The following is a 27,538-nucleotide window of genomic DNA, read 5'->3' on the forward strand; positions in this document are numbered from 1 at the left end:
CACAGATGAAATTTGAACACCTCACCATCACTGCTGGACTGAGAATAGTCCACCAACCAAAAATATCCAGCCAACAGCACCCCATGGGCAGCATCCTGTGACCACTGATGAAGGTCTAGAAGATGACCAACTCAAACAGCAGCAATAGATGAGCGATCGTCTCTGACTTTACATCTACAAGGTGGACCAACTAGGTAGGAGTGTCTAATAGAGTGGACAGTGAGTGGACATGGTATTAAAAAAACTCCAGCAGTGCTGCTGTGTCTGATCCACTCATACCAGCACAACACTCACTAACACACCACCACCATGTCAGTGTCACTGCAGTGCTGAGAATGATCCACCACCTAAATAATACCTACTCTGTAGTGGTCCTGTGGGGGTCCTGACCATTGAAGAACAGGGTGAAAGCAGGTTAAAAAAGTATGTAGAGAAACAGATGGACTACAGTCAGTAATTGTAGAACTACAAAGTGCTACTATATGGTAAGTAACAAACTCAACTATTTATAAAAGGTGTTCACATCCTTTAACACATATAGAGCATTTTATTTATTTTATTAGGATTTTAAATGTCATGTTTTACACACGGTTACAGTTATGCCAGAACAGGTAGTTACTCATTACACAAGATTCATATCAGTTCAAGTTCAATATCAAACACAGTCATGGGCAATTTTGTATCTCCAATTCACCTCACTGTATGTCTTTGGACTGTGGGAGGAAACTGGAGCTCCCGGAGGAAACCCATGCAGACACGGAGAGAACATGCAAACTCCACACAGAAAGGACCCGGACCGCTCCACCTGGGAATCGAACCCAGGACCTTCTTGCTGTGAGATGACAGTGCTACCCACCGAGCCACCGCACTGAATTTGAAATCATGACAATTAAGCAATACAGGTTGAATCTCTATTTCAATACCTTGTGTTAGAGTTCAGAGCACAGAGTCTCTCTATTTCTATTTCGCTTAGTTTAAAGTCAAAGATTCTGCCATTGTCCTGAACTCTTTGAGGATTTGATGATCGGGGTAAAACAGAAATGCCCTGCTGGACGGCCCATCTTAGTAGTATCCGTGATGGGGTTCGACCACAGTTCTCAGCCACACTCATTACTTCAGGCTCCTTCAGGAGTGCACCATTTCCAAGTGATGAATATGCCTGGAAGTGAACTCCTGCTTCTTTGCATATATCCCTCAGCTCCTCTTGACAAAGTTTAGGATGACACTCCATTTGCAAGACGGCCGGGGTTACACGACAGCTGTCTAGCAGCTCTGTGAGGTGCCTTGCTGTGTAATTAGAGACTCCTATAGCCTTGAACTGCCCACTAGCATGAAATTCCTCCAAGACAGTCCAGCTCTGTGCTCGATTCTTTGCATGATGTAAATCATCTGGCTCCAGACCAGCAGTTCCAGGCCAGTGCACTAGGTAAAGGTCTATATACTCACAACCCAACTGCTCCAGACTTTTCAAGCAACCATCTTTGGCTCTGGAACCCTGGTCTTCTGGTGCAAGCTTGCTGATAAGATACACATCTGAACGCACAAGGTTGTATTTGTGTAGCAGCTCCCTGATAACTTGCCCTAGAAGAGCTTCATTGCCGTAAACTGCAGCTGTATCGAATGCACGATACCCAGCATGAAGTGCAGCACTGACAGAACTGTACAACTCTTCATAGCTCTGCAGCTTGTATGTGCCCAGACCTAACAGAGGAAGCTTTGTTCCAGAGTTAAGAGACACTGAATTAACAGGGCATGGCATCTAAAAAGTGGGAAAGAAAATGACATTTACATTAACAAATTATATTAACTTTTGCTTCTTTACACAGCAACCACTTTATAAGCATTGTAACACAGTTGGTACTTTCTAATGTGGTTTAGAACTAGAAGGTGGGATTTCATTCTTCTGGGTACTTGATGTACCCAGTTAGGCCTTGCAGTCAATTTATTTTTCTTTTAAAAACATTTTTAACCAAAGACCCAAAATAAGCAATGTCTACTAATGTTTGAAACAAAAGTAATATTTTAGTCTGTTTTATTTTGTAATACTAGTTATATTTCCAATTATTATTTATTTTGGAGAAATCTTAAAATGCCTATTCAGGTTCTACAGTGACTCTAAAATCCAGTAAAGTGCATCTGTACTGATGGCTGAAAACAGTAAAAAAAACCAAAAAAAAAACAAATACAGTGGTACCCTGAAACACAACGTCAGTTGGTTCTGAGACTGGCATTCAGTTTAAAAGGCATTGAGTTTCAAGGTAATTTTCCCCCATAAGGATGCATGGGAAACCTGTCAATGCATTCGATGGCCCCGTGGACTTATATTTTAAGCTAATGTAAAATAATGGGGTTGTTTTTGACACTTATACATTAAAAATAACACAAACATAATATAAAACACTGTAATAAAAAGCTGATTTTTACAATTTCTCAGAACCCCGAGCTGAAACACAAGTTTAAAAGTAAAACAGTGAGGAAAATCCAGCTAAACACAGATACATGTGGACGGATTTAGAATGAATCTTATGGTTATTCCACACAAATGCAAATTCGTCTCATATTGATAATGTCTTACTGCACCGCTCAAGCCGAGCACTGAACAAAGCGACTGTTCACTGTTAATTTGAAATTAATTAAATAAATACATTTTTTAACAGGCAAACTGAACATGATGTTAAGTTTAAGGATACACATTTCTCAACGAAGGGTGTCAAGTTTCAAAGATTTTGAGTTTAGGGGACGTTAAGTACCACTGTATACTAATTCTGTCAAAACAGAATCTGAGATTTCTAATAATATTTGCTTACACAATCAACTCTTCCACAAAATTCTTATACTGATTTGATTACCTCACTAAAAATCTACTACATTTAGAAAGTGTTTCTCCAGTTATTTTTACATCTCGGTTTAGTCTGATGTCTCAAAATAAAACACAATGAACAAAACATTAGTTAAAATATCTAATCTGAGTTTAAGAACATGTTTTAGATCAGATTTCTACAATAAACAGACTGAAAAAAATCTATTTCAATTTGAATGTAATAATTTATTACAAACACAGTTATAGGGACATGTTTACATAATTAACCAGCATCTTTTAATAAACAAATTTGAAAAGAAAGTAAATTATACATTACATGTTCCTATCTGATTAAAAAAACCTTTTTCTACTGCAATTTCATTTTTAATTTTAATCAACTATTTAAAAAAAGGTGTGCGTGGGGGGGGGGGGGGGGTCAACATTACAACCATGGACTATTTGTTTAACATGTTTAACCTTCTGGGGAAAAATCAGAGCATATCAACATAAGTTTGTTGTTAGTAAGGTTAAGTAGTTGTTAGGCTCCAGTAAATCTTGTTGGTGCCCAGCATTGTTATGTTTTAACATGATTATGGTAGTTTTTGCTGGACATCAAGCAACATGTGCTGTGATCAGTATGAACCAGCAGTAGATCACTATTTACCAGCAGTAGATCAGTATGAACCAGCAGTAGATCACTATTTACCAGCAGTAGATCAGTATGAACCAGCAGTAGATCAGTAGATCATTATTTACCAGCAGTAGATCAGTATTTACCAGCAGTAGATCAGTATGAACCAGCAGTAGATCAGTAGATCAGTATTTACCAGCAGTAGATCAGTATTTGCCAGCAGTAGATCAGTATTTACCAGCAGTAGATCAGTATGAACCAGCAGTAGATCAGTATTTACCAGCAGATCAGTATTTACCAGCAGTAGATCAGTATTTACCAGCAGTAGATCAGTATGAACCAGCAGTAGATCAGTATTTACCAGCAGTAGATCAGTATTTACCAGCAGATCAGTATGAACCAGCAGTAGATCAGTATTTACCAGCAGTAGATCAGTATTTACCAGCAGTAGATCAGTATGAACCAGCAGTAGATCAGTATGAACCAGCAGTAGATCAGTAGGAACCAGCAGTAGATCAGTAGGAACCAGCAGTAGATCAGTATGAACCAGCAGTAGATCAGTATGAACCAGCAGTAGATCAGTAGGAACCAGCAGTAGATCAGTAGGAACCAGCAGTAGATCAGTATTTACCAGCAGTAGATCAGTATGAACCAGCAGTAGATCAGTATGAACCAGCAGTAGATCAGTAGGAACCAGCAGTAGATCAGTAGGAACCAGCAGTAGATCAGTATGAACCAGCAGTAGATCAGTATGAACCAGCAGTAGATCAGTAGGAACCAGCAGTAGATCAGTATGAACCAGCAGTAGATCAGTAGGAACCAGCAGTAGATCAGTAGGAACCAGCAGTAGATCAGTATGAACCAGCAGTAGATCAGTAGGAACCAGCAGTAGATCAGTAGGAACCAGCAGTAGATCAGTATGAACCAGCAGTAGATCAGTATTTACTAGAATGAACCGGCTTCGACAGAGCTAATGCTGGCTGGGCCATTTTCTTCCACAGAGAACATTTTAAAGCAATAAAATAAGTCCTGACTCCTTGCATAACTAGATTTAAATGCAGCCGTTCCATAAATCGGTAACTAGCTAACATTAAAACGATACAGATTGATTTCTAAACGATTGATAGTGTAAAATCAACACTCACGTTTTAACCGGTTGAAGTTCAGCACAGTTTCAAACTCCCGCTTGTTTAGTCACATGTGTAACTGCACAATCACGTGTTGTTCCCTCCACAAGAGGGCGCTCAAGAGCAGCAACAGCGAAATCTGTCAACTCTTGAAGAAACTATGACGAATGTTTATCTGTATTTTTTATATATTGTATATTTTCTATTACTACTATTATTATTGTTGTTTTTTATTTTTTAATTATAATTCCTAAATATGTTATCAAGTTTTGGCAATACGAATGTCCATATTTTGTCATGCCAATAAAGTTAGGTTTGAGTTTGATCCACTGTGGCGCCCCCTAACGGAAGCGACAGGAATCATTCATGCACTGTATGACTGAAAAACCGTATGTTGACACCCAGAGGCATGACCACTGTCTGTGAGCTGGGGGACAATTCTACAAGCCAGTTACTACTAGAAGGCCCTGAAAAGTTACTACAACATGAGATTTTCCATTCAAAAATTTTACTATTTCAATTACTTTTAACCGTAAACGACGTCCTTCAGCACTTTTCTAATAGAGCAGGGGTGTTTAAACTGTTATTGTTCGGGGCCAGTGTAGAACATTTACATCTTTGGCATTTAGGAGACGCTTTTTATCCAGTATGACAGTAAGGCCCTTAACCCTCTAAGCAATAGAGGGTTAAGGGCCTTGCTCAAGGGCCCAACAGTAGCAGCCATGTAGTGGGTGAGGCTTGAACCGGCAACCTTTTGATTACTAGTCCAGTACCTTAACCACTAGGCTACGGCTGCCCATTAAAAAATATGCAAAGACAGCACACAGACTTTGTGTAAAAATAATAATACTACTTGATTACTATCAACAACACATCCTTTTTTATTTTAGTGACTAACTTTAATGATTTATCATTGAGTGTTGTAGACAAAATAATTTTTTATTCAAGAATTGTACTATTTAAATAACTTTTAAAGCAGGTGTGTCCAAACTGTTATTGTTCAGGGCCAGATGTGAAACATTTACATTTTCGGCATTTAGAAGACACTTTTATCCAAAGCGACTTACAGCACTGTGACAGTATATTGTCTAAGCAATTGAGGGTTAAGAGCCTTGATCAGGGACCCAACAGTGGCAACCTGGCAGTGGTGGGGCTTGAACCAGCAACCTTTAGATTACTAGCCCAGTACCCTAACCACTAGGCTATACAACTACCTTGTTAACCAGTAAATAATCTTAATGAGAACATTATTACACTTCATCATTACAGCAACTGTTTCCTGACAAACACTCATCTCCATCTCAAATGAGCGAAAAAATAATAATTTAACAATGTGCCTGAAATCTTTATTTGGAGCCTTCATGTCTATATCCAAATGTTCAGGAACATTAATGTAAGTAGCTGTGTTCGAAGTTGCCTACTACATAATGCACTCAGTATGTACTGTATACTGCATACTGGTCCCTGTAGTAGTACGCAGTATAGTATCTAGTACGCGACAGACGAAAACCATACTACGGGACCGCGTTGTATGACGGGATGCAGTACCCCACGAGGATAGCTCTGATCCCGTACTTGAAATTTTGGCCGGAGTAGTTCCTCATCTGGGTATCTTTCTTTATTTGGGACCCCATTTGTACACGAGTAATATGCAGTATGCTATTTCGAACACAGGCAGTGTATGGTCGTTAATGGTTTGAGTTATGGGGAGAGGCAATGGAAAGCGTTTTAGATTGGGTTTACGTAATAGCGACACCCAGTGTTCATACTAAGAATTTCTTCAAAAAAATGTTTTTATTTAATTTCTAAAATATCTCACGGACCGTTTCAAAACTGGTAAAGAGCCGTATTAGTTTATCCAACAGTAAGTTCCACTGTATGCACAATGTTGCATGCATGTCTCTACAGTGTTATATTTTCAGGGTGGTGGTGGGGCCCGATGTGATACCTATTCATAAAACCCAAAATCCAATAGAGAATAGAGTTATGACCCTAAGTAACCTTTTTGTTTTTTACATTGGAGCTTTGTCTGTGCATAGCACTACCTGAACATCCCACAGTAGCCTTATTTTTTTTAAATTCCCCCTTCCTGGGTACAATAAAGTGTGACAATATCTGAATTTATTTTTTCAAACATGGCATCAATTTTCATCAAATTACAGCAGTTACTTACCATTTTCTTCCTCCCACTCCAATCAACACAACAGAAATAGTATGTTTTTCACTAACTTCTTTGGTCACTTGCTAGATGATTAGATAACTGAATTTGTATCAGTATAAAAGTATAAAATGCATTTCCTGCATATGGCCTGGCCTAGCAATCTCATCAAGACAACAAAGAAAAAACCCTGTGTTACTGCACAAGACTTAGTGGATGACTTGATGAAGACCAACCATAAGATCAACCTTGGACTTCATTGCTGGACTCCATGCTGCACTTTACTCTTGACCACGTAGCTCAGGAATATGACAGAAACGATTTGGATAGGCCTGCAGAGTTCTTATGGCCTGTGATCCTATCGTACCAAGTAGGCGTCTTTTCCAGGGACTTGACCAGTGTCCTGAAACAAATACTATGAGTGCGTTTTATTTACACAATGAACAATGGTCAAGTAATTTCACCAAGCAAATACCAAGACATGGGTTGCAGTTTGTCTTTCGACTTCACTCGCAAAATCCGCGATGGGACTGAAGCTCTCAGTGATAGCTGTCAATCAAAACGGGATTCAGCCTTTCGACTGATCCTCCAATCATCTTGCAGAAGCTCCACGTCCAGACCCGCCCACAGACGCTCAGCGTCCGGGGGCGGGACAAAATCGTGGCATTTATCCAATGACCGGCGAGTTTCGAGGCAATGAAAAAAAACGTTCCATGCAGTCCCATTGAAGTGAATAGACGCTCAGCTTCTACGGGCAAATGCATTGACGCTACGGGAGTTAACAAAATCGAGTCAGTCGATTTGTGATAAGTAGCTGATTCTGAACGAACTCGTCGAGATTAATTTCGAAGACGAGTGTTCTAACGCATTTGTAGTCAATGAAATGTTAACACAACTGTACATATTTGACCATTTAATTTTTGACATTTTAGGGGAAGCTGAGCTTCCCTTGCAGTCTTAAGACAAATCGCCACTGCCTGGAGCGGACTTCTCAATATTAACAGAAAGCAGTTGCAGAACCGAATCCATCGAACCTCAATGAGCTAAAAACGTTTGCTCAAGAAGATTCAACAAGAGGTGTCAGAATCTTGTTACTTACCAAATTGCTTATTAGATATCAAGGTACTGAGGGTAAGGGTTGTAAAATAATGCATGTTTAAAATTAAAACCGCTAATTTATCAAAATCACTTCTATCAAATATTTTTCTTTGTGTGCTGAGAATGAATGTTGTGTATTTTACACATTACTATAATAGCTTTTAAGGTGAGGGCTATACTATATACATGCACACTACTTATCTACACTTGATATTAAAAACACTCGGTCTGTGGTTGGCCAATTTTTGTGTCAAATCCTTTCATTCAAGCCACATTAAGCAGCCATTAAATACTAGACTCTTTGTTAATAGTTAACACTTCTGCCATTTAAAACTCCAACGTTTTAGTCAGTCAACATACTCTACATGCTCAAAAGTAGGTGGACACCTCACCTTGTATATATATATATATATATATATATATATATATATATATATATATATATATATATATATATATATCACTCCATAATCATGGGCATTAATATAGATGAGCTTACAGCTATAAGAGCATCCACTCTGCTAATAAGAGCTCTCAATACCTTGCAGTGTGTCTGTTGGAATGGATCCATCACTCAAAAAAGCATTTGTGAAATCAGACATTGGATGTGGCAAAAACACCTCTGCTTGATAAAGGATGCCCACATTCTTATGGCCAGTGTATTTATTACTCACGTACATTGTAGTTTTGTAGTAAATTCACTAGTTTAGCCAACATGCAGCCATTGCACTGTAAAACATACTACACTGCATACTAATCTATTAACATGGTTAGCGATTTATTTGTTATAAAGTTTGAAAGACCAATATAAAAAATAAAATATTAAATTATTAAAACAAGCCTAAGGCACATTTTTTTTAAACCCAGTGTTTATTTTCAATGTTTTAAAAGTTTCACCAGGGACTTTCACTAGAATGTAAAAAACACAATGCCTTATTAAGATTACTCCAAGAACACGCCTGCCTCCATCATGATGACTTGGGTAGAAAAAAAAACAACAAAAAATATATTAATAACTTTAAAAGACAAGCAAAAACGTTTAAACTATGACTGCTATATATAAAAAGTAGCATATTACTAGTTATATTACAAGACAATACATTAAAGTTCTGTAAGGTTTAAAATACACAAATGGCCACTAACATGCCAGAATGATTAAAAACATAACTAAATGTAAAAGGAAAAAAAATATTTAAACAATTTAAACAATTAAAACAAAACTTTTCCACAGTTTTACTTACCTGGGTATTAAACTCACCTGCATTGTGTGTAAGGCAATAGTTAGCTTACCTACAAGCATTATGCACATATGTATATTTGATCACCACTGACAAAAGGTAAAGTACAATAAATTAACTATCTAAAGGTTGAGAGACTTTCATTTACGTAGCTTTGTTTGGACTGTGTGGTAGAGTATCAATCAGTACTCTTTTCACAGCCTGGTCTTTTTTCATAAAAAACGATTGTAAGAGGTTGCGGAAAAGGCAAATAGCGGCACTCAGGAAAAGTTACGGAAGGAGTCAGACCAGTTGACGTTTTATTTAAGCGACTAAATTGGGACAGCGGCAGCTAGCAATTAAGTAGATGTATTTTTAATGAACCAAAAGAAGCACAAAAAAACGACTTATGTTTAAACAACCATTAACGAGCTCAAGTAGAACAAAAAGAATAAAATCGTTCATATGAACATTCGACATGTAGCTTTTTAAGAGATACACACTCAGCAGGATGGTTTACAATCGGAACGCAGGGACATATCACCACACATGGAATAGGGAACAGGATTTCTGTTGTGTAATTATTAGATCAGTCACAAGCATGTCCAGTATATCGAGATGTTAAGAGATCTTAAAAATAAAGAAAGGCTACAGGTCTGCGGATATGATTATTGAGCGGATCATTATTTTATGCAGAAAGTCAGAGCAGCAAGCTCATGTTGTTTGCTTTGTTTAACGAAAGGTAACTCTTTTTTCCTGAGATTCCTTAAGTTCATGCCGTTTTTCTTAAAAGGCGACGTTGTTTCCAAATGTTGCGTAGTGAGCGATTGTCATGCTCGGTTGGCGTTTGGATGCGGTTTGTCGATCAGTTGGAGTGTGTCCCCGGCTCCGCCCGCGGCCCATATTTGCCGACTTCCTTCCTTTTCCTCCTGCCACACAAACTAGCTTTAGATTTTATAGATACGTTTATCTCTGGGCTGCTCAATGCTTGACAAATAATACTAAATAACTGACCCAAAAAACACATCTAAGAAGTACAAGCAGAAAATTCTATTTATCTATTTAGATCTAAGCTTAAACATTTTATTCATGCAAGTCACGTGTCATGCTTAAGGACAAATGTGACTAATCACCATTAGGAACAAAATCATAAACAGGTCGACTAAATTGTTCACACATTCCATTGTTTGCAAGTTAACACAAAAAGTAGCGAGTCTTTAAAAAATGTAAGTGTCTATAATATACTAAAAAATGTCTAAATCGAACTGATAAGTATTTGATGTTCTCTACAACACCTTTATACCTGTTGTGAGAATTAGCTACTAACATCAGAGAAAATGTTTTTAACACCCTGCAGATTTTTTTGCTTTTGAAAAGCTTGCCTTCTACAAAATAGGGATGTACAGTATCTCTAGATAACACAGGCTTAGTAGCTAGCACTGTAGCCATTGCTGTACTTCTCCTCATAGTTATCTTTTTCATAGCCTGAGCCAGGTGGGTAACGCCGAAAGGCTGCTGCAGCAGCAGCAGAGGATGGAGGAGGGGGAGGAGGTGGAGGAGGAGGAGGAGGTGCAGCATGTACGGGCCCACGGGCATAGCGCATGTAGCTAGCAGGCGGTGGAGGTGGGGGAGGTGGCGGTGGCAGGAGAGAGCGGTGGCTGTCGAGAGGGCTACGGTCACGGTAGTATCGAGACGAAACGGACGGCGAATGCGGCACAGGGCGACGCTCGTAGGGGTCCCTTTCGTAATAATTTGCTGAGGCAGCGGCGTACGGGTCATGGCGAACGCTCCTCTCGTATGCGTCATGTTCGTAGTAAGAGCGAGGAGGTGGCGGAGGGAGAGGAGGTGGTGGAAGACGACCTCGAGGCGAATAAAAATCACTGGCCAGAGGACGCGGAGGAGGGTAAGGCGGATAGTGATGCGGTGGAGGGGCATAATAGTCTTCTCTGCTACCTCGGGGTTGGTTATTGCAAGAGAGGGATACAACAATCTTTTGACCCTCCAGTTTCACATTTTTAAGCTGCCTGATGGCCTCCAATGCCTCGTTTTCCCTCTGCATATGAACAAACGCATAATTCTTCACAATATCGCACTCCACCACCTTGCCAAATGGCTGAAAGAGCTCTCTGATTTTGGAAACTGTAACACCCTCTGGTATTTTACCCACGTAAATCTTGGTGGCATTGCGCACCTTGGTGGTGGCAAACTCAACAGTAATCCGTGAGCCATTGACCATATGCTTGTGCAAGGCAGCGACAGCATTCTGGGCCTCATCCTCGTTATCCATGTGCACAAAGCCATAGTTCTTCAGAATGTCACAGTCTGACACAGCCCCGTGCTGCTCAAACAAGGCACGCAGCTCATCTTCAGTGCTTGCTGAGGCTACATTACCAACAAATATCTTAACCATTTTGATGTTGGTTAAGATGACTGATTTGTTGGAAGCAGTCCTTTATTGATCCTTGGTAAATGGAAGCAGTCTCTACAAAGAAAAAATTGACATACAGTACAGTCAATCAGATATTGCAGAACTTGCCGCTTTCGATTATTGATTGTAAAGAGACAGTTATGCAAAACGGCATACTTTAATTTACAGTGCAATTCAGGAATAAGCAATTTATACATAATGATACACTCTCACCAATGACGTGCGACAGTACTACTTTAATATTTAAGCTTGACTTAAGGTTTATTTTGATGTTTTATTTCAGTCATTTTAGTTTTAGATCCATATTAGAACTTAAAGCCCTCTTGTCATGTGTTACGTGAAGGTCTAGCTCTAGCAGTGTAAATGACTGATTTCTTTTTTTTTTTTTAAAGAAAGAAATGTTTTTTTTTACATGTTTATTGCAGCAGCAACATACAATAAATAAAACAATAGCTATTATTTTAAATAGCTTATAATGTTTAGTGCATTTACAATATTTACAAACCTGTGTGAATTGGTTTAAAATTAGAACTGTACGCTATCAACATTTAATGATTGTATTTTTTTACACTTTTCTAATGGGTTATTATGCAAATATATAGTGACTTAAAAACATTCTATAACATTTGTCTAATGGTGTGTAGGTTTGTATCTGCACAAGTGTGAGAAACTTTGATCTCACTCTACAGGTTTGTCCATGGCCACACAGTTCAAGTCCTAGACATCTGACCTTGGCTGGACAACTTTCTGGCACTGGGCTCAGATGTGGCTTTGGGTTGGATCTGAAGGTGTGTTTGTCCATTGATTGCGTTGTTTCCTCCAATCCGTTCACTCATCTTTTACGCTCATGAGGGCAGTATTCTACTTATTACTAGGGAGCTGCATGTGCCTGGCAAGGAATTGCAGGCATGTGACAAGGAACTGGAAGTGAGTTCTTGCCTGATCCCTTCCGGTGGGGAACCAGAATATCTGCCAGGCCTTCCAGAATTATGCCGCTCTGCACAAGAGGGCTTGGAAGACTCTGGCAGGTTGGGCATGCACTGGTTGAACTTGGTGGTGCATCAGCAGAAGATGCTTCTTGTAATGATGTTTCCTGTATGAGCTCACTGCTAGATGGATTAAACGTCACCATCTGGAAGCAGAAATGCCCGTTAACAATAATGTCCCATGGATGAATTTTCAGAGAGACAAGTTATTCTAACCCATTTTTACCTGGGAAGGGTCGCACAGAGGAAAAAGGCCAGTCTTCCTAAAGCCTTCCCTGATGTTCTCAGAGGTCACAGCCTGCTGGTAGGCATGCTTTAAGACTGTGGAGAACTGCCGCTTCCCTACGACCATGTCTCCATCCACCAGACCCATACTTGATGCCATGGTGGTAAAAGCTGTTTTGAGAGGCCCAAACACTGCCACGTCTAGTGGCTGGAGGAGGTGGGTAGTGTGTTCTGGCAAGCACATGACCTCAATGCTATTTTCCTTGCAAAAGTCCACAATCTCCTTGGACACATGAGTTTCATGTTGATTCAAGTAAAGAAGAAGAGGTCTTTCTTTGGGGGCATATTTTACAAAATGTGCAAGCCATTCCAAAAATAGTTCTCCGTCAATGTATCCTTTAGGAGAAACACCATAAAGGGCATTTGTTGGCCCATCCTGTACATAAGATGTGCTAGGAAGACACCTAGGGAAAATCACAAAAGGTGGGATGCTCTCGCCAGCAGCACTAACGCAGCAGTGCACTGTAATAATCTCCACAGAAATTGTTTCCTCTGCACAAATTTGTTCTTTTCTCTTTTTCCATGGGAGCTTTTCCATAGCTTGGGGTTTATCCCAGAACACTGTCTCATTACAATTAAAGATTAGGCTGGGCTTGTCCACCAGGCCATGCTTTTGGTAGAGGGCTTCGCATATGGCAAAGAGCCCTCCTAGAGTCTGCAGGGCAGCCCTGTGGACCTGAGCCCGAAGTAGTGCATCTGTTGATTCAGAAGTGAGCTCAGGGTGGCGGGCCCGGAACCTGCTCCACCACATGGAACTCAGTCCCTTGTCAAGGTTTACTAGAGTGGCTCGTTGGCTGGACTTGATTATTGTCAATGCCAGGGCTTTTCCAACTGCCCTGGTGACTGGGAAGCCATGCTGGTTCATCCAGAGAATGTAATTCACCAGAATCTTCTCTTCTTCCACTGTCAGGGCCCTATTTGGATGAGGTGTGTGTGCATAGCGGTTGTTCTTGTAGTCCTGAAGTGTAGTGTGAGGAATGCCATATGTAAGAGCCACTTTTCTCACAGATCCCCCTTTTTTTAATTCAGCAAGGGCACATGCTAGATCCTCTTTCGTATATTTTTTTCCAGGCATATTTACCTTTAAAAAGAAGTGTTTAATATTTGTTATTTGCTGATTAATAGTGGTTGCTACAAGTTATTATTCAATGTTTATCCAGTTTTAGATTATGGCATGCTGCAGTTATTCGGTTGCCTTTTATAAGTTTTTTTTTAAAGTTTTTTATAAATTAGTTTACTATTTAATGGGTTTAGTGCTTACATTTTGTTTAATTAGAATATTTCTTTGTTCCTGCATATTAGTAGTAGTTTTTTCCTTTTTAATTGCTCTTTACCTTACATTAACGAGTATTAGTGTCCATCCTTAGCTGTTTATAGTCTGAATAAAAGCTCAGTGACACAAACATGCCTAGTAGCATTATCAACACAATTATCATAGTCATATGAAAGAAAAACTGAATAAACTGTATAATTGTTCATCATAACACTTTTTTGACCACACATGCATAACTTGTTGAATTGTCATTAACAATTGATAACAGTGGATAAATAAAAAAGGAATGTCATAATGACTTAACACAGCCATTTGTTAACTGTGTGTGAGGGTCTTTGTTATTGCTGAGAAAGAAACAGCAAAATAAAAACTATTTTAAGATGGTGCAGGAAATGAAAATCAGGCATCTGCATGGACATGACTAATGTCTAAGCGGGAACAATAGCCGAAACAGCCTAGCTATTGAGAGGCACGCTAATGTGTTTGTTGTTTTTTTTCTGATGACTTTTCTTAACAAGCCAAGGAATGCATATACATCATATATGGAGACTTAGCCACAACACCAAGAAAACAGCATAGATATTATATACATTTTGTGGTAAATTACCATTAGGGCAAAATACACATTACAAAAAATTCTGAAGGATTATAGAAGGTGCAACTACAAACCAGTGTTTTTTTCATTACAAGCTAGATTGTGCAGTAAACAATCAGTATATGCATAGTGTAAAAAGTAAAGCTGTGATTTTATTTAATCTTACACTAAATTTATCAGATAATTGCACTAACACACCACCACTGATATCTGAGTTCAAATCTCTGGCTGGGTGTTCAACAGACAAAATTGGCTGTGTCTGTGTGTGGGAGGTTGGACCATGTTACAGCTTTATGACCCCCTAAATGTTGGCCAATTAAAAACAAGCGGTTGGCTACAACTGCAATTTTCAGAGGGAACAAATGACAATCTGCAGTCATAGCAGTGTGACGTGAGCAGCAATACGCAAGGGGAACTGAAAACAATTGGACTGGGATTTAAATGGGAAACAACACAAAAATAAGTAAATGCTGTATTGTACATTGCCCACTAAAATTGGACATAATTTGGGAGATGTTTATGTAGGTTTTAGTGTTTTAGTGAGTATATAAAAATCCACCTCATCAGCAAAATGATACTGTAAGTAAAAATTATAGGGACATTCAAAAGCCTATAGATACTAAATCTTTAGTCGTCAGAAGTAATCACAAATAAAAGATCTAAAAATGTAATAAAATATTGCACTTGGCATGTTAAGGTTAATAATGTTCATTCGTAATAGTTCAGTAGTTGATCATTTAAATAATGGAAGTGCAATAATAACTGATCGAGCAATGAATTCTTAGTCGGTTATCGGTTAACCCCTAACAGTGATAAAGTCAAATGTGTTGAACGTTGCAGAGTAGGAACAACAATGAGCATTTAAGCCAAAATATTGTTTGTTTGTCGTAGGTCAATGTTTAGGTACTTTAGAGAAAATGACCGTGGGGATGGCGATAACTAAATGCATTTAATATTCTACACCTTTATGATAAGCCCATGTGTACAAGATTGTATTAGCTTATTAAACGCAACACTGTGACCTTTAGCTAGCGTCTAGTGATTGTGTTTACAGCAGTCAGTTAGCTACATTCCGAGCATTATCCACTACTCTGAGAACAGACTCGTTTCAAAGAACAACCTTAGCCAATGATCATGTTAAATAAACATGCATTGTTTACTAACAGATAACGGTAGCTGAAACAAATGGTTAAAGACAGTAAGTTTAGCAACAAACGCCAGTTAGCTAAGGTCGGCTAGCATAGCTATTGTTTCTGTAAAAGTTACTGGTATGGAGGTGATAACGTTCTTCACGTTCGCTTAGAGTCTTCCAGTCGAACAGTTTGCTTAAATTATTTATTTGTAGTCAAAAAAGGTTACAAAGTTAAAATATTAAAACAGAAGTGTAACACTTACAGTGAAAATACAACCGCGGTCGGTTTGTGTTCGCCGGGAGAAAGGCTAAAGCCACTGTTAGCAAAATCAGCTCCGGGAGATACGTCACGTCAGGCGTAGGGAAGAGAGGGGGAGGGGCTTATTATTCATGAACACTGCGGCTCCTGTCAGTGAGTCGATATAAACTGAGTCGGCTCACTGTCAGCTCAAGGTTCATTCGGTTAACGAACGGCTCTTGATTCATTATAACTGCTATTTTAAAACCGTTGTGAACGTTAATAATATTTTGGATTTAGTAATATCAAAATACAAGTATTAAAACTATGGCGATTTTGGCCTGATCGTTCAGTGTCCTTGTGACAATGACAACATTTAAGAGTTTAATTCAGGATGAATTTATTAATACATTAAAAAAAAAAAAAAAATGTAACGAAAAACAACAAAAAACCTAAAAATGTAACTGAAAATGACTAATTAACAAAAATTACTTATATTTTTACAAACATTTAATAAAAAAAAGAAAAGTTTTGCAAAATGTAATAATAATAATAATACATTTTATTTATATAGCGCTTTTCAAGATACTCAAAGACGCTTTACATAAGACAAATAATCAAAACAAATACGTACATACACCATACAAATCATAGTACAAAATCAAAATAGTACATCAACATCAAGAATAATTAAGATAATGTAATGTACTGTTTTATTATATAAAACAATTAGTGGTTTGTTGTGTTTAATTTTGGGGGCTCTATTTTGGGAGGGGGGTAACTTGTGGCCTGTGACACATAGTTTTACTTCCAAAAATGTAAAAATAAATGTACAAATTTATCTATGAGCTTTTTATTGTGAAATGAGAAGAAAGCGTTCTTGGGCGCAGACCTCATGGAGACTTTAGTAAGCCATGACCCTCTATAGAGTTATCTAGATAATATTGTGAACAATCAATATAAAAAGCACAACTATTCGACTGTGTAACTCTCAGAACCAGCCAGTACAAAACCAATGGTCAAAGGAGTAATTTTACTGAGTACTTCACATCAAAGTTTCCGTAGTGTAGTGGTTATCACGTTCGCCTCACACGCGAAAGGTCCCCGGTTCGAAACCGGGCGGAAACATGAATTTTTTTATAGTTTATGTTTCTGAATTGGACTAGGAGGTAAAAAACCCAAGAACGCTTAAGTTAATTTACAATTTTAAAAACATTGATTCATTCTACAAAAGCTTTATTCAGCACCCATATCTCCCAATATCACCCATAACTGAAACTACACACGATTATTTTTTATATAAATCTTTTACATCGCTGCAGAGAAATGTTAGCACATATTTCGCTTAAAGTTACTGTACATTATACTCACTGTCAAAACTTGATTTGTCTTTCTTTCTGTAAATTTAGAGTAAAATAACAACGGTGATCACGTGTGCACTTATCTGCTAGAAATAATTAAAGCACTTAGTCAGGATCTATGGAATAAGTAAACTGGTTTCAGCATAGAAAACATTTTAAAATGTTGCTAGCATACGATATTTTACGTTTAGGCTTACATCTCCACTATCATATAGGCATACAGGTCCTTCTCAAAAAATTAGCATATTGTGATAAAGTTCATTATTTTCCATAATGTAATGATAAAAATTAAACTTTCATATATTTTAGATTCATTGCACACCAACTGAAATATTTCAGGTCTTTTATTGTTTTAATACTGATGATTTTGGCATACAGCTCATGAAAACCCAAAATTCCTATCTCAAAAAATTAGCATATTTCATCCGACCAATAAAAGAAAAGTGTTTTTAATACAAAAAAAGTCAACCTTCAAATAATTATGTTCAGTTATGCACTCAATACTTGGTCGGGAATCCTTTTGCAGAAATGACTGCTTCAATGCGGCGTGGCATGGAGGCAATCAGCCTGTGGCACTGCTGAGGTGTTATGGAGGCCCAGGATGCTTCGATAGCGGCCTTAAGCTCATCCAGAGTGTTGGGTCTTGTGTCTCTCAACTTTCTCTTCACAATATCCCACAGATTCTCTATGGGGTTCAGGTCAGGAGAGTTGGCAGGCCAATTGAGCACAGTAATACCATGGTCAGTAAACCATTCACCAGTGGTTTTGGCACTGTGAGCAGGTGCCAGGTCGTGCTGAAAAATGAAATCTTCATCTCCATAAAGCTTTTCAGCAGATGGAAGCATGAAGTGCTCCAAAATCTCCTGATAGCTAGCTGCATTGACCCTGCCCTTGATAAAACACAGTGGACCAACACCAGCAGCTGACATGGCACCCCAGACCATCACTGACTGTGGGTACTTGACACTGGACTTCAGGCATTTTGGCATTTCCTTCTCCCCAGTCTTCCTCCAGACTCTGGCACCTTGATTTCCGAATGACATGCAAAATTTGCTTTCATCCGAAAACAGTACTTTGGACCACTGAGCAACAGTCCAGTGCTGCTGTTTCTGGTTCAAAAGTGGCTTGACCTGGGGAATGCGGCACCTGTAGCCCATTTCCTGCACACGCCTGTGCACGGTGGCTCTGGATGTTTCTACTCCAGACTCAGTCCACTGCTTCCGCAGGTCCCCCAAGGTCTGGAATCGGCCCTTCTCCACAATCTTCCTCAGGGTCCGGTCACCTCTTCTCGTTGTGCAGCGTTTTCTGCCACACTTTTTCCTTCCCACAGACTTCCCACTGAGGTGCCTTGATACAGCACTCTGGGAACAGCCTATTCGTTCAGAAATTTATTTCTGTGTCTTACCCTCTTGCTTGAGGGTGTCAATGATGGCCTTCTGGACAGCAGTCAGGTCGGCAGTCTTACCCATGATTGCAGTTTTGAGTAATGAACCAGGCTGGGAGTTTTTAAAAGCCTCAGGAATCTTTTGCAGGTGTTTAGAGTTAATTCGTTGATTCAGATGATTAGGTTAATAGCTCGTTTAGAGAACCTTTTCATGATATGCTAATTTTTTGAGATAGGAATTTTGGGTTTTCATGAGCTGTATGCCAAAATCATCAGTATTAAAACAATAAAAGACCTGAAATATTTCAGTTGGTGTGCAATGAACCTAAAATATATGAAAGTTTAATTTTTATCATTACATTATGGAAAATAATGAACTTTATCACAATATGCTAATTTTTTGAGAAGGACCTGTATATAAAATATGTTAACATACCTGTTGGTTGTCCTAAACTGGTACCACCTGTTTAGACCCGAGTATGAGTAACAAACATTGCACAGCATTTAGCAGACATTTTATCCAAAGCACCTTACACATGATGGAATACAACCCAGGCATTTGAGAGCCACGCTCGAGAGCCTAATAGTAGCAACCAGAATTTAAGATCAAGCAAAGTTGGGTTATGAAGCAATACAATAATCCAAAGAACACAAACCAGTCCACCTCTGAATGGCTTAAAAGAACAAACCTAAGGTCCAGAACCAATGGCCAGTGGCTGACCTGAAACGCAATGAGATGCTGTGGCAGGACCATAAACAGCCAGTTTATGTTTGAAAACCATCCAATCCAATTATTAATTCTGCAAAGAAAAATGGTCCAAAATGCATCCATAGAAATGTATTTTGGCAAACGATTGATTACACGGCTAGGAGTGGAACCATCATTAGTTTTGGGGGGCATTTAGTTTTTGTTAAAGGTTTTGAATTAATTTGTTATCTTCAATAAATGGAATAATCATTTAAAAGCGGCATTTTGTGTTTGCTCGTGTTTCTATCTTTTATTAAAATTAGTTGGAAGATCTGCAACATTCAAAGGTGAAAAGCAAAAATACAAAAATCGGTTAAGCAGCAAATATTTATTATGTATACTTTTATGTATTAGAAAGAACATTTATTTGTGTACTAAAAAGGATTTAAAAAATAAAAGTATTAACAGTTTCTCTTCTTCTCAACTGTAAATGTTCTTGAATCACCTACCTTTTATTTTAAATGATTTTATATCACTAATCTAATCTAATCTTGAAAAGCCAGGTTTGTGTATGGGGTTTAAAAAAAAAAAATGCTATGTGGAATGCTATAAAAACCATAAGAATTATTTACATTTTTGTAAGCAGTAGTATATTAGACTGAAAACATTACAAGGAACTCATTAAGAAATTATTTAAAAAGAAGTTATAATAAAAACACCAACAACGGCAACTCGTTCAATTTTTTATTTTTAGAATAATATTATCTTCTCCAAAGAAAGGCAACAAAACAGACTCATTCCAGTGCGGCACAATGAAACCAACCAGCAACTCATAATTACACTACAATCCACCTATAATTACTTAATTGGCCTTTAATTACTTATGACCCGTGTAGCAAAAAGGAAAAAAAATGGCCCGGCTGATACTGCAGAGAGGTGATTCACCTCCAGAGCACTCAAGGGTGAAGTCTGAATTATAATATCAGATCACATAAGACACATTATTGTGATGAACTTATTAGCATCATGGTCTAAAATTAGAACCAGATGATGTGGAGTGAATTTTTTTTTAATCTCAGCATGGGTCTAGTGATGGTGTGTAGTACTTGAGTTCTAGATTTCCATTACTAACTTGTTTGTACATTCAGCCTGTCAAACCACCAATATGATATCTCTTTATAATGGGTAATCTTAGACTATAGATAAAAAATAAAAAAATAAAAAATCAAGTAACTGGGGCTGGGGTTATCAGCATGTCGAGGCAGTAGCTGGTTTGATTTTGTAATACAAGAACCATCAGCAAACAGTTTTCGGTTCATTAATTACATCGACTTCCTTTCTGGTCACTATACCCATGAACAGAAAATGACTGAGGAGCAAAGAAAAAAACCACAAAACTGAGAACAAACAAAACTGTCACAAAAAGATGACAAAAATATAAGTGGGGGTGATGTGTGGACAGAAAACCCAAACCAAGGAAAACAACTCCCACAAAAAAAAAAAGAAGAAAAAAAAAAAAAAAAAAAGGCGGCCCTGGAAATGTCTATACAATCACATCAACCCCCCTAACAAACTGTGCTAACCGTTCAGTCTCTAACTTTTGTTCTTTTTTCTGATGTCACCAGTCTGTCCAATTTCTCACACCACACACCCGGGCTACAGCTTTCATCAGCCACAATTCAGTTTTATTTCACAGATGCAATTGCTCACAATTTCAGCTCATTGGCAATCTTGGAGGCGATGTTCTTAAAGGCAATAGACGTGCCAGAGATACGTTTGAAGCGTACACCATTTAGAGAGAGACGAGGAAGCTTGCAGACTTCCATCTCCCACTGAACAAAGTCGTCGTGGGATGGGTTCCCGGACATGCAGAAGAGCATGAAGCGCTCACGCTGCTCATAGTCGCAGCTGTTGGAGTCCAGAACCTTCCGGATCTCCTTTATCATCTCACTGGGCTCCATGGATGAAGTGGTCTTCATGCTCCAGGTGAAGCGCAGTGAGCGGGGTTTGATGTCTTTGGAGGACTGGGTAGATGAAGGTGTACTGGACACAGGTGAGGAGGAGGACACAGAGTCCCTGTTCTCATCACCTGCCAAACCCTGGGTGCCTTTCTCCAGCTTTTCTGCAGTGCTTAACATGGGCCTAGGGTAAACGTGATGAAAAGAGACAAAGACAGGAAGACAAATTAGTTAACAGTAATAACATTCATGTGGCAAATGGTGCCTCATCCACTGATGACTTGAGTAAGCAAACCCATGACTTGTACTGGAGACTGAAAAGAGTCAAAAACACAATACACCAAAAATGACAAAAACATATAGAACATAAACATAAAAATGAATGTGATTTCATGATGCGTTACTACAATGCAGTCAAACCATTTCAACATCCTCTCCTTTAACTGGGGCCTGACAGATATTGGTTAGCTGTTAATATTGACCAATATTTGGGTTCCACAAGGGGATCAGATATTGCAGATATTGGAATAAGGCTTATTATTTACATTATGTAAGTTATACAACCTGTTTCTATATCTTGAAAGGGAAGGGCTGCCAAATATCAGCAAAAATTGACCCTATCACAAAATTTTGACTTCTTTTCTAAATTTTACTTGAAAGACTTTTTGAATAAAAAAATGATAAAACCTCAAAAAACTGTGATGAATCAAAAATAATGAAATGTCAAATTCCAAATTTTACTGCCAATTCAAAATGTTGAGATAACCAAAGAGTTTTGCTTAAAATCCTCCTTTAACTTCTTTTTTCTTCAACATTTTGACTATTAATCCCAAAATTAAGCAAATTAATCGAGTTAAAACGTAACTTTAAGAATAAACGTCAATTTTTTTACATCGAGGTAAAAGTAAACCTGACATAGTGCCGCCATTTTCCCTCCTCTAGGTGGCGGCGGAAACCGGCTTCCATCGGCTACAAAAACATTTAGCTGTAAAGCAGTTGTTCTTCAGTTTAGTGGAATGTTATATTTTAAGTTTTACTGATTTTAATTTTTGTTTTGTGTAAATAAAATGTTAAATTCACATCCTCACATCGGATATCAATAAAAAGAGAGAGAATGACGACCCTGAGAAACTCGTGAGCTACTTTATTAGTAGCTAAAAACTATACTGCAGCTACGTTCTTGCTACCTACATTAAATTGAGATATTTTCACTAGTACTAAATAACATGCTAACTAAAATATAATGAAATTTAAGACATTAAGACTAAATCCCACTGGTATCTTATCCAATTTGGGTCTGTTTACCAACACCAACCTATAGGTTTCCTATATTGACTATGACAAAACACTGCTATGTCCCAAATCTCATATTGCAAGAATTAGGTGGGTTGTTTGGGAAGATCTGTAAGGCACAGGCATTTTCTTGACATTTCTCGATATCTAAAGTCTGGCTCCATGAGACTAAAGAACCCCTAAGACTCATTAAAATCCTTAATACCAGTGTGGTACTGATAATCTGGTGGTAATTAGCTCAAAGATGTTTGTTACACTTTTCTTTCTGCTTTAAATCTTCTTCGAGACAAACAATAAAAACTCCAATGATTTATATTCAATATACTTATCAGGTAGTTCAGTGTTTAATGAAACTTATATTTCCCTTTACCCCAAATGTAGTTGATAAGCCAAGACATGTTGCTTCTTTAGCACTAGAGCAACAAAGCAGATGCTGCTAACGATTAAGTTAATAATATGACAAACTGCATGACTTATACAGTAAGTGTGGAGTAAACACTGAATGGAGGTCAGAAACATTTTATGGAGCTGCTTCTTTGCAACCATTACAGGAGCATTTTACATCATCAAAGGCGTTAACAATAAAACAACCTCAAGGTTTTTAAACTGTATTAAGAAATGAAGACAAACCACAATGTTACAACTTCTTAACGTTTTAAAGCAGGAACTGCCAACGACACTATTGCAACAATACACAAACGTTAATGTTTTTGTCTGAAATTCTTAATTTATGCTTAAAATACAAGCTTTTAGCACTCTTGTGGTGCAGCAGTCTAAACCCGAGCTCTGCTGTCAACCACCTGTGAGCCCACAAAGACATGAATGGCTATATCTGATAGTGGGAGGGCAGATGGGATTCCTCATTACTGGTGCAAATTCAATCTTTGTTGGCTGGTCATTAGTGCATGCACAAAGATGGGGAAAAATGGCAATCAGTGTGTGGACTCTCCGCATGCGATACTGAGCCATGTGTGAACCCGCCTCAGGCAGGTGAAAAGATATGGTAGGCTACTACACACTTGGGGGAGGGGGGGGCAAGACCTTTCTCTGTCAGGAGTGGTTAGATGTGATATATCTGAGTAATTGTACAGTGGGGTCAAAAAGTATTTAGTCAGCCACTGATTGTGCAAGTTCTCCTACTTAGAAAGATGAGAGAGGTCTGTAATTTTCATCACAGGTACACTTTAACTATGAGAGACAAAATGAGAAAAAAAAATCCAGGAAATCACATTGTAGGATTTTTAAAGAATTTTTTTTTGTAAATTATGGTGGAAAATAAGTATTTGGTCAATAACAAACAAGCAAGATTTCTGGCTCTCATAGACCTGTAGCTTCTTCTTTAAGAAGCTCTTCTGTCCTCCACTCGTTACCTGTATTAATGGCACCTGTTTGACCTCGTTATCTGTATACACCTGTACACCTGTCCACAGCCTCAAACAGTCAGACTCCAAACTCAACCATGGCCAAGACCAAAGAGCTGTCGAAGGACACCAGGAAGAAAATTGTAGACCTGCACCAGGCTGGGAAGAGTGAATCTACAATAGGCAAGCAGGTTGGTGTGAATAAATCAACTGTGGGAGCAATTGTAAGAAAATGGAAGACATACAAGACCATTGATGATCTCCCTTGGGGTCAAGATCTCATCCTGTGAGGTCAAAATGATCATGAGAACGGTGAGCAAAAATCCCAGAACTACACAGAGGGACCTGATGAATGACCTGCAGAGAGCTGGGACCAAAGTAACAAAGGCTACCATCAGTAACACACTACGCCGAGAGGGACTCAAATCCTGCAGTGCCAGGCGTGTCCCCCTGCTTAAGCCAGTACATGTCCAGGCCCGTCAGATGAAACCAAAATGGAACTTTTTGGTAAAAACTCAACTCGTCGTGTTTGGAGAAAGAAGAAAAACCCAAGAACACCATACCTACTGTGAAGCATGGGGGTGGAAACATCATGCTTTGGGGCTGTTTTTCTGCAAAGGGGACAGGACGACTGATCCGTGTTAAGGGAAGAATGAACGGAGCCATGTATCGTGAGATTTTAAGCCAAAACCTCCTTCCATCAGTGAGAGCATTGAAGATGGAACGTGGCTGGGTCTTCCAGCATGACAATGATCCTAAACACACCGCTCGGGCAACGAAGGAGTGGCTCCGTAAAAAGCATTTCAAGGTCCTGGAGTGGCCTAGCCAGTCTCCAGACCTCAACCCCATAGAAAATTTGTGGAGTCCGTGTTGCCCAGCGACAGCCCCAAAACATCTTTGCTCTAGAGGAGATCTGCATGGAGGAATGGGCCAAAATACCAGCTACAGTGTGTGCAAACCTGGTGAAGACTTACAGGAAACTTTGACCTCTGTCATTGCCAACAAAGGTTATGTTACAAAGTATTGAGTTGAACTTTTGTTATTGACCAAATACTTATTTTCCACCATAATTTACAAATAAATTCTTTAAAAATCCTACAATGTGATTTCCAATGTGAGTTGAAGTGTACCTATGATGAAAATTACAGACCTCTCTCATCTTTCTAAGTAGGAGAACCTGCACAATCAGTGGCTGACTAAATACTTTTTGGCCCCACTGTATATGAGTAAAAAAAAAAAAGGAAAAATGTATACATAATATAAAAAACATGCTTTTTTTTTTTTTGTTTGTATGTATAAGGAACATATTACAAAAGCAGAATATGAGTAAAGCGTGTTAAAGTAAAAATATGCACTGCAAATAATAAATAAAATATTTGTTTCCCCCTCATTGGACTATAATTGTTATGCAATTCATACTGTAATGAAGTGTAAATAATTGAACAAATTTACACACTTGTTTCAAACAGCATATATGTGCAGTAAAATCAGGTGTTTAGGAGCAAAGTCAGGGGTGGGTGTCGTCATACATTTGTCAGTGTAAGTTAATTAGCGAGATAGCTTAAGTACAAAAGTAAAAACAAGATATGTCTTGGCTGATTTACTGCATTTTGGGTAAAAGTGTAAAACTATTTAGATTGTAAAACATTGTACTAATCATTACTAAACAGATGTCCTCACCTGCTGGCCTCATCTTGACCCTCTCCCTCATATGGACTCCTCAAAGAAAACCGGCACAAGATAAGTCTCTTAATTATGTCATTTTTTATACTGGCTATTGTACAAAACTAGCAAATATAGCTTTCTTTTTATATGACCATGCTTGTTTGGTTACATTCCCAAATTTTTCCAGTTTTGCCAATGTAATTACTGTGATTTTTTAGCCACTTTAATGAAAAGTGCCAGTACAGGAGTGTGAGGGGCAACACATGCTTTCTCCTAAACACATGACGCCAGTCACTGACTCCTTTTAAAAACAGCCCAAGCAACGGGCTTAAAGAAGCAGGGCCAGGCCATTGATGAGTATCGCATCAACAGGGATCAAAACCAAGACCTCCCAATGATCAATGCTGTACTACTATATCACTGAGTGGCCACAGCAATCTTTAATATTAGACTTGCATTAACCAAGTGAAATACTCACTTATATAACTGTAGTACGACTATGAAATAAACAGTTGCATGGTCTAGACTTTTTATTTTCAAACAAAGAGTATAAAAGAGCAATAAAGATATCTGCAAACAAAGTGTAAGAGCGGCGAACCACTTCCATTTCCTCCACGGAGAATGGAGGAAGCATAAGCAAGTGAACATTGCTGCAACAGTCCCTCCACCACATGTAGAGTAAACCCTCCTTTCTCAACCATCTGAGATCAGCACACACTTATTTACATACATTCTTGTACACGTTCCAATCCTCATGTAAACAATGTTTGTTTTTAGACGTCTGAATTGTCAAAACATTACACTGCACATTATTTTAAATATATATTCTGTCATACACTGGATTTAATATGCTGTTTACACGAGTGCTTAAATGATCAGACAACATCCATGATTTAATTATAGGGTTTGGAACACAGCCCAAGACAAGCTGGACTTCGATGTTATTTTTAAAGAAGTGAGCAGATAAAAAACAAAGTGCCTATTTATTTGATTTTTTTCTATTTTCGTCTCTACTTTATCCTGGTCAGGGTTACGCCAGATCTGGTCCCACCAGGAAACACTGGACGCAAGACTGAAATGCCCTGGAGAGGTCATATCCAATCATGTTTGTGTAGACACCCAGTCACAGAAAAACCCAGCTAAAATGAGTAGGGGTTTTTTTTACATTATTTTTGTATTATTTTTATGTGTATTTTGGTAGCATTCACACAAAAATGGCATTTGGGCTTCTGAAAACTGAGCTTTTTGAAATTCCATCCAGGAAATGCTTCTGTCACGCTGTTTCGTAAGACTTGTCGCTTATACTGTGTTTAACTGGAAAGATTGGCATTTTTTACATGTTTATTTTGTGTAAACCTTAAGATGGGTGCTGTGCTTAGCAGTACATGTTCCTAATGTTCTAGTTTTAAAACGTTCACATAAAATAGGATGCCAGGGCGCCCAGGTGGCGCAGTGGGATATTCCGCTAGCACACCAGCACAGAGTTTCTGAACTCCTTGGTTGGGCACCATCTGGGTGGCATAATTGGCAGTGCCTGCAGCAGATACTAATTGGCCACCGTATCTGCAGGGTGGGGGCCGGACTATGTGTGGGTGGGTGGGTGGTTCTTCGTACGCTGTGTAAGGACCCTGATTGGTGGAAGAGACGCCTGTGCAGAATGCAGGGGCGAGAAGAGCAGGACTGTACACGTGTCGGAAGAGGCGTGTACAGCAACGTGCTCTCCTTGGATGCAATCTGGTATCTCTCAGCAGTGAAAGACAAATTGAGTGTGCTAAATTGGGAGGAAAATGGGGAGAAAATGCATTAAAAAAAAAAAAAATAAAATAAAATAGGATGCCGTATTATCATCACACTTTGAGT

The 27,538-nt window shown here is 38.6% G+C and overlaps 4 protein-coding genes and 1 non-coding gene across 11 annotated transcripts in view; 1 reads left to right on the forward strand and 4 right to left on the reverse strand.

Annotated features, from left to right (window-relative positions):
• Positions 1-568: 568 nt before the first annotated feature.
• Positions 569-6,071, reverse strand: zgc:110782 (uncharacterized protein LOC541358 homolog). The gene is made up of 3 exons (XM_063012144.1): positions 6,017-6,071; positions 3,628-4,376; positions 569-1,759 (listed from the first exon to the last, which is right to left on the reverse strand). Exons 1-3 carry the CDS (start codon positions 6,069-6,071, stop codon positions 917-919), a joined length of 1,647 nt encoding a protein of 548 aa, XP_062868214.1. The 3' UTR covers positions 569-916.
• Positions 6,072-8,665: 2,594 nt separating this feature from the next.
• Positions 8,666-16,071, reverse strand: zgc:77262 (uncharacterized protein LOC402952 homolog). The gene is made up of 3 exons (XM_063011371.1): positions 15,994-16,071; positions 9,052-11,513; positions 8,666-8,791 (listed from the first exon to the last, which is right to left on the reverse strand). The coding sequence occupies exon 2, from the start codon at positions 11,439-11,441 to the stop codon at positions 10,458-10,460; it is 984 nt and encodes a 327-aa protein (XP_062867441.1). The 5' UTR covers positions 11,442-11,513; positions 15,994-16,071; the 3' UTR covers positions 8,666-8,791; positions 9,052-10,457.
• Positions 11,947-13,805, reverse strand: si:rp71-1d10.8 (uncharacterized). Its single transcript, XM_063012145.1, has 2 exons — positions 12,672-13,805; positions 11,947-12,591 (listed from the first exon to the last, which is right to left on the reverse strand). The coding sequence occupies exons 1-2, from the start codon at positions 13,803-13,805 to the stop codon at positions 12,331-12,333; spliced, it is 1,395 nt and encodes a 464-aa protein (XP_062868215.1). The 3' UTR covers positions 11,947-12,330.
• A 952-nt stretch (positions 16,072-17,023) lies between the features above and the next one.
• Positions 17,024-17,096, forward strand: trnav-cac (transfer RNA valine (anticodon CAC)). The gene has a single exon. It is a non-coding gene; the product is annotated as a tRNA-Val (tRNA).
• A 3,036-nt stretch (positions 17,097-20,132) lies between these two features.
• Positions 20,133-27,538, reverse strand: part of mark2a (MAP/microtubule affinity-regulating kinase 2a) — a 53,681-nt gene continuing 46,275 nt past the window's right edge. For 5 of the 7 annotated variants that reach the window (XM_063012254.1, XM_063012253.1, XM_063012256.1 and 2 more), the window contains 2 exons: positions 25,694-25,732; positions 20,133-21,543 (listed from right to left, as the gene is read on the reverse strand). In XM_063012254.1, the coding sequence (XP_062868324.1) occupies positions 21,108-21,543; positions 25,694-25,732 (475 nt within the window). In that variant the 3' untranslated portion in view covers positions 20,133-21,107. The remainder of the gene's footprint in view (positions 21,544-25,693; positions 25,733-27,538) is intronic. The other 2 variants (XM_063012257.1, XM_063012258.1) reach the window with 1 other exon arrangement.

The sequence above is a fragment of the Trichomycterus rosablanca genome, chromosome 16 (assembly GCF_030014385.1).
Source record: "Trichomycterus rosablanca isolate fTriRos1 chromosome 16, fTriRos1.hap1, whole genome shotgun sequence".
Taxonomy (NCBI): Eukaryota; Metazoa; Chordata; class Actinopteri; order Siluriformes; family Trichomycteridae; genus Trichomycterus; species Trichomycterus rosablanca.

Coding starts and splice junctions, on each gene's coding strand:
- zgc:110782 (XM_063012144.1), bottom strand. CDS start 6,071: ATGGTTTTCGTCTGTCGCGTACTAGATACTATACTGCGTACTACTACA. Junction 4,377..6,016: donor GCGTACTACTACAGGGACCA/GTATGCAGTATA, acceptor GGTTCATTCTAG/TAAATACTGATCTACTGCTG. Junction 1,760..3,627: donor CAAATACTGATCTACTGCTG/GTAAATACTGAT, acceptor CCCACTTTTTAG/ATGCCATGCCCTGTTAATTC.
- si:rp71-1d10.8 (XM_063012145.1), bottom strand. CDS start 13,805: ATGCCTGGAAAAAAATATACGAAAGAGGATCTAGCATGTGCCCTTGCT. Junction 12,592..12,671: donor CTCTGTGCGACCCTTCCCAG/GTAAAAATGGGT, acceptor TTCTGCTTCCAG/ATGGTGACGTTTAATCCATC.
- zgc:77262 (XM_063011371.1), bottom strand. CDS start 11,441: ATGGTTAAGATATTTGTTGGTAATGTAGCCTCAGCAAGCACTGAAGAT.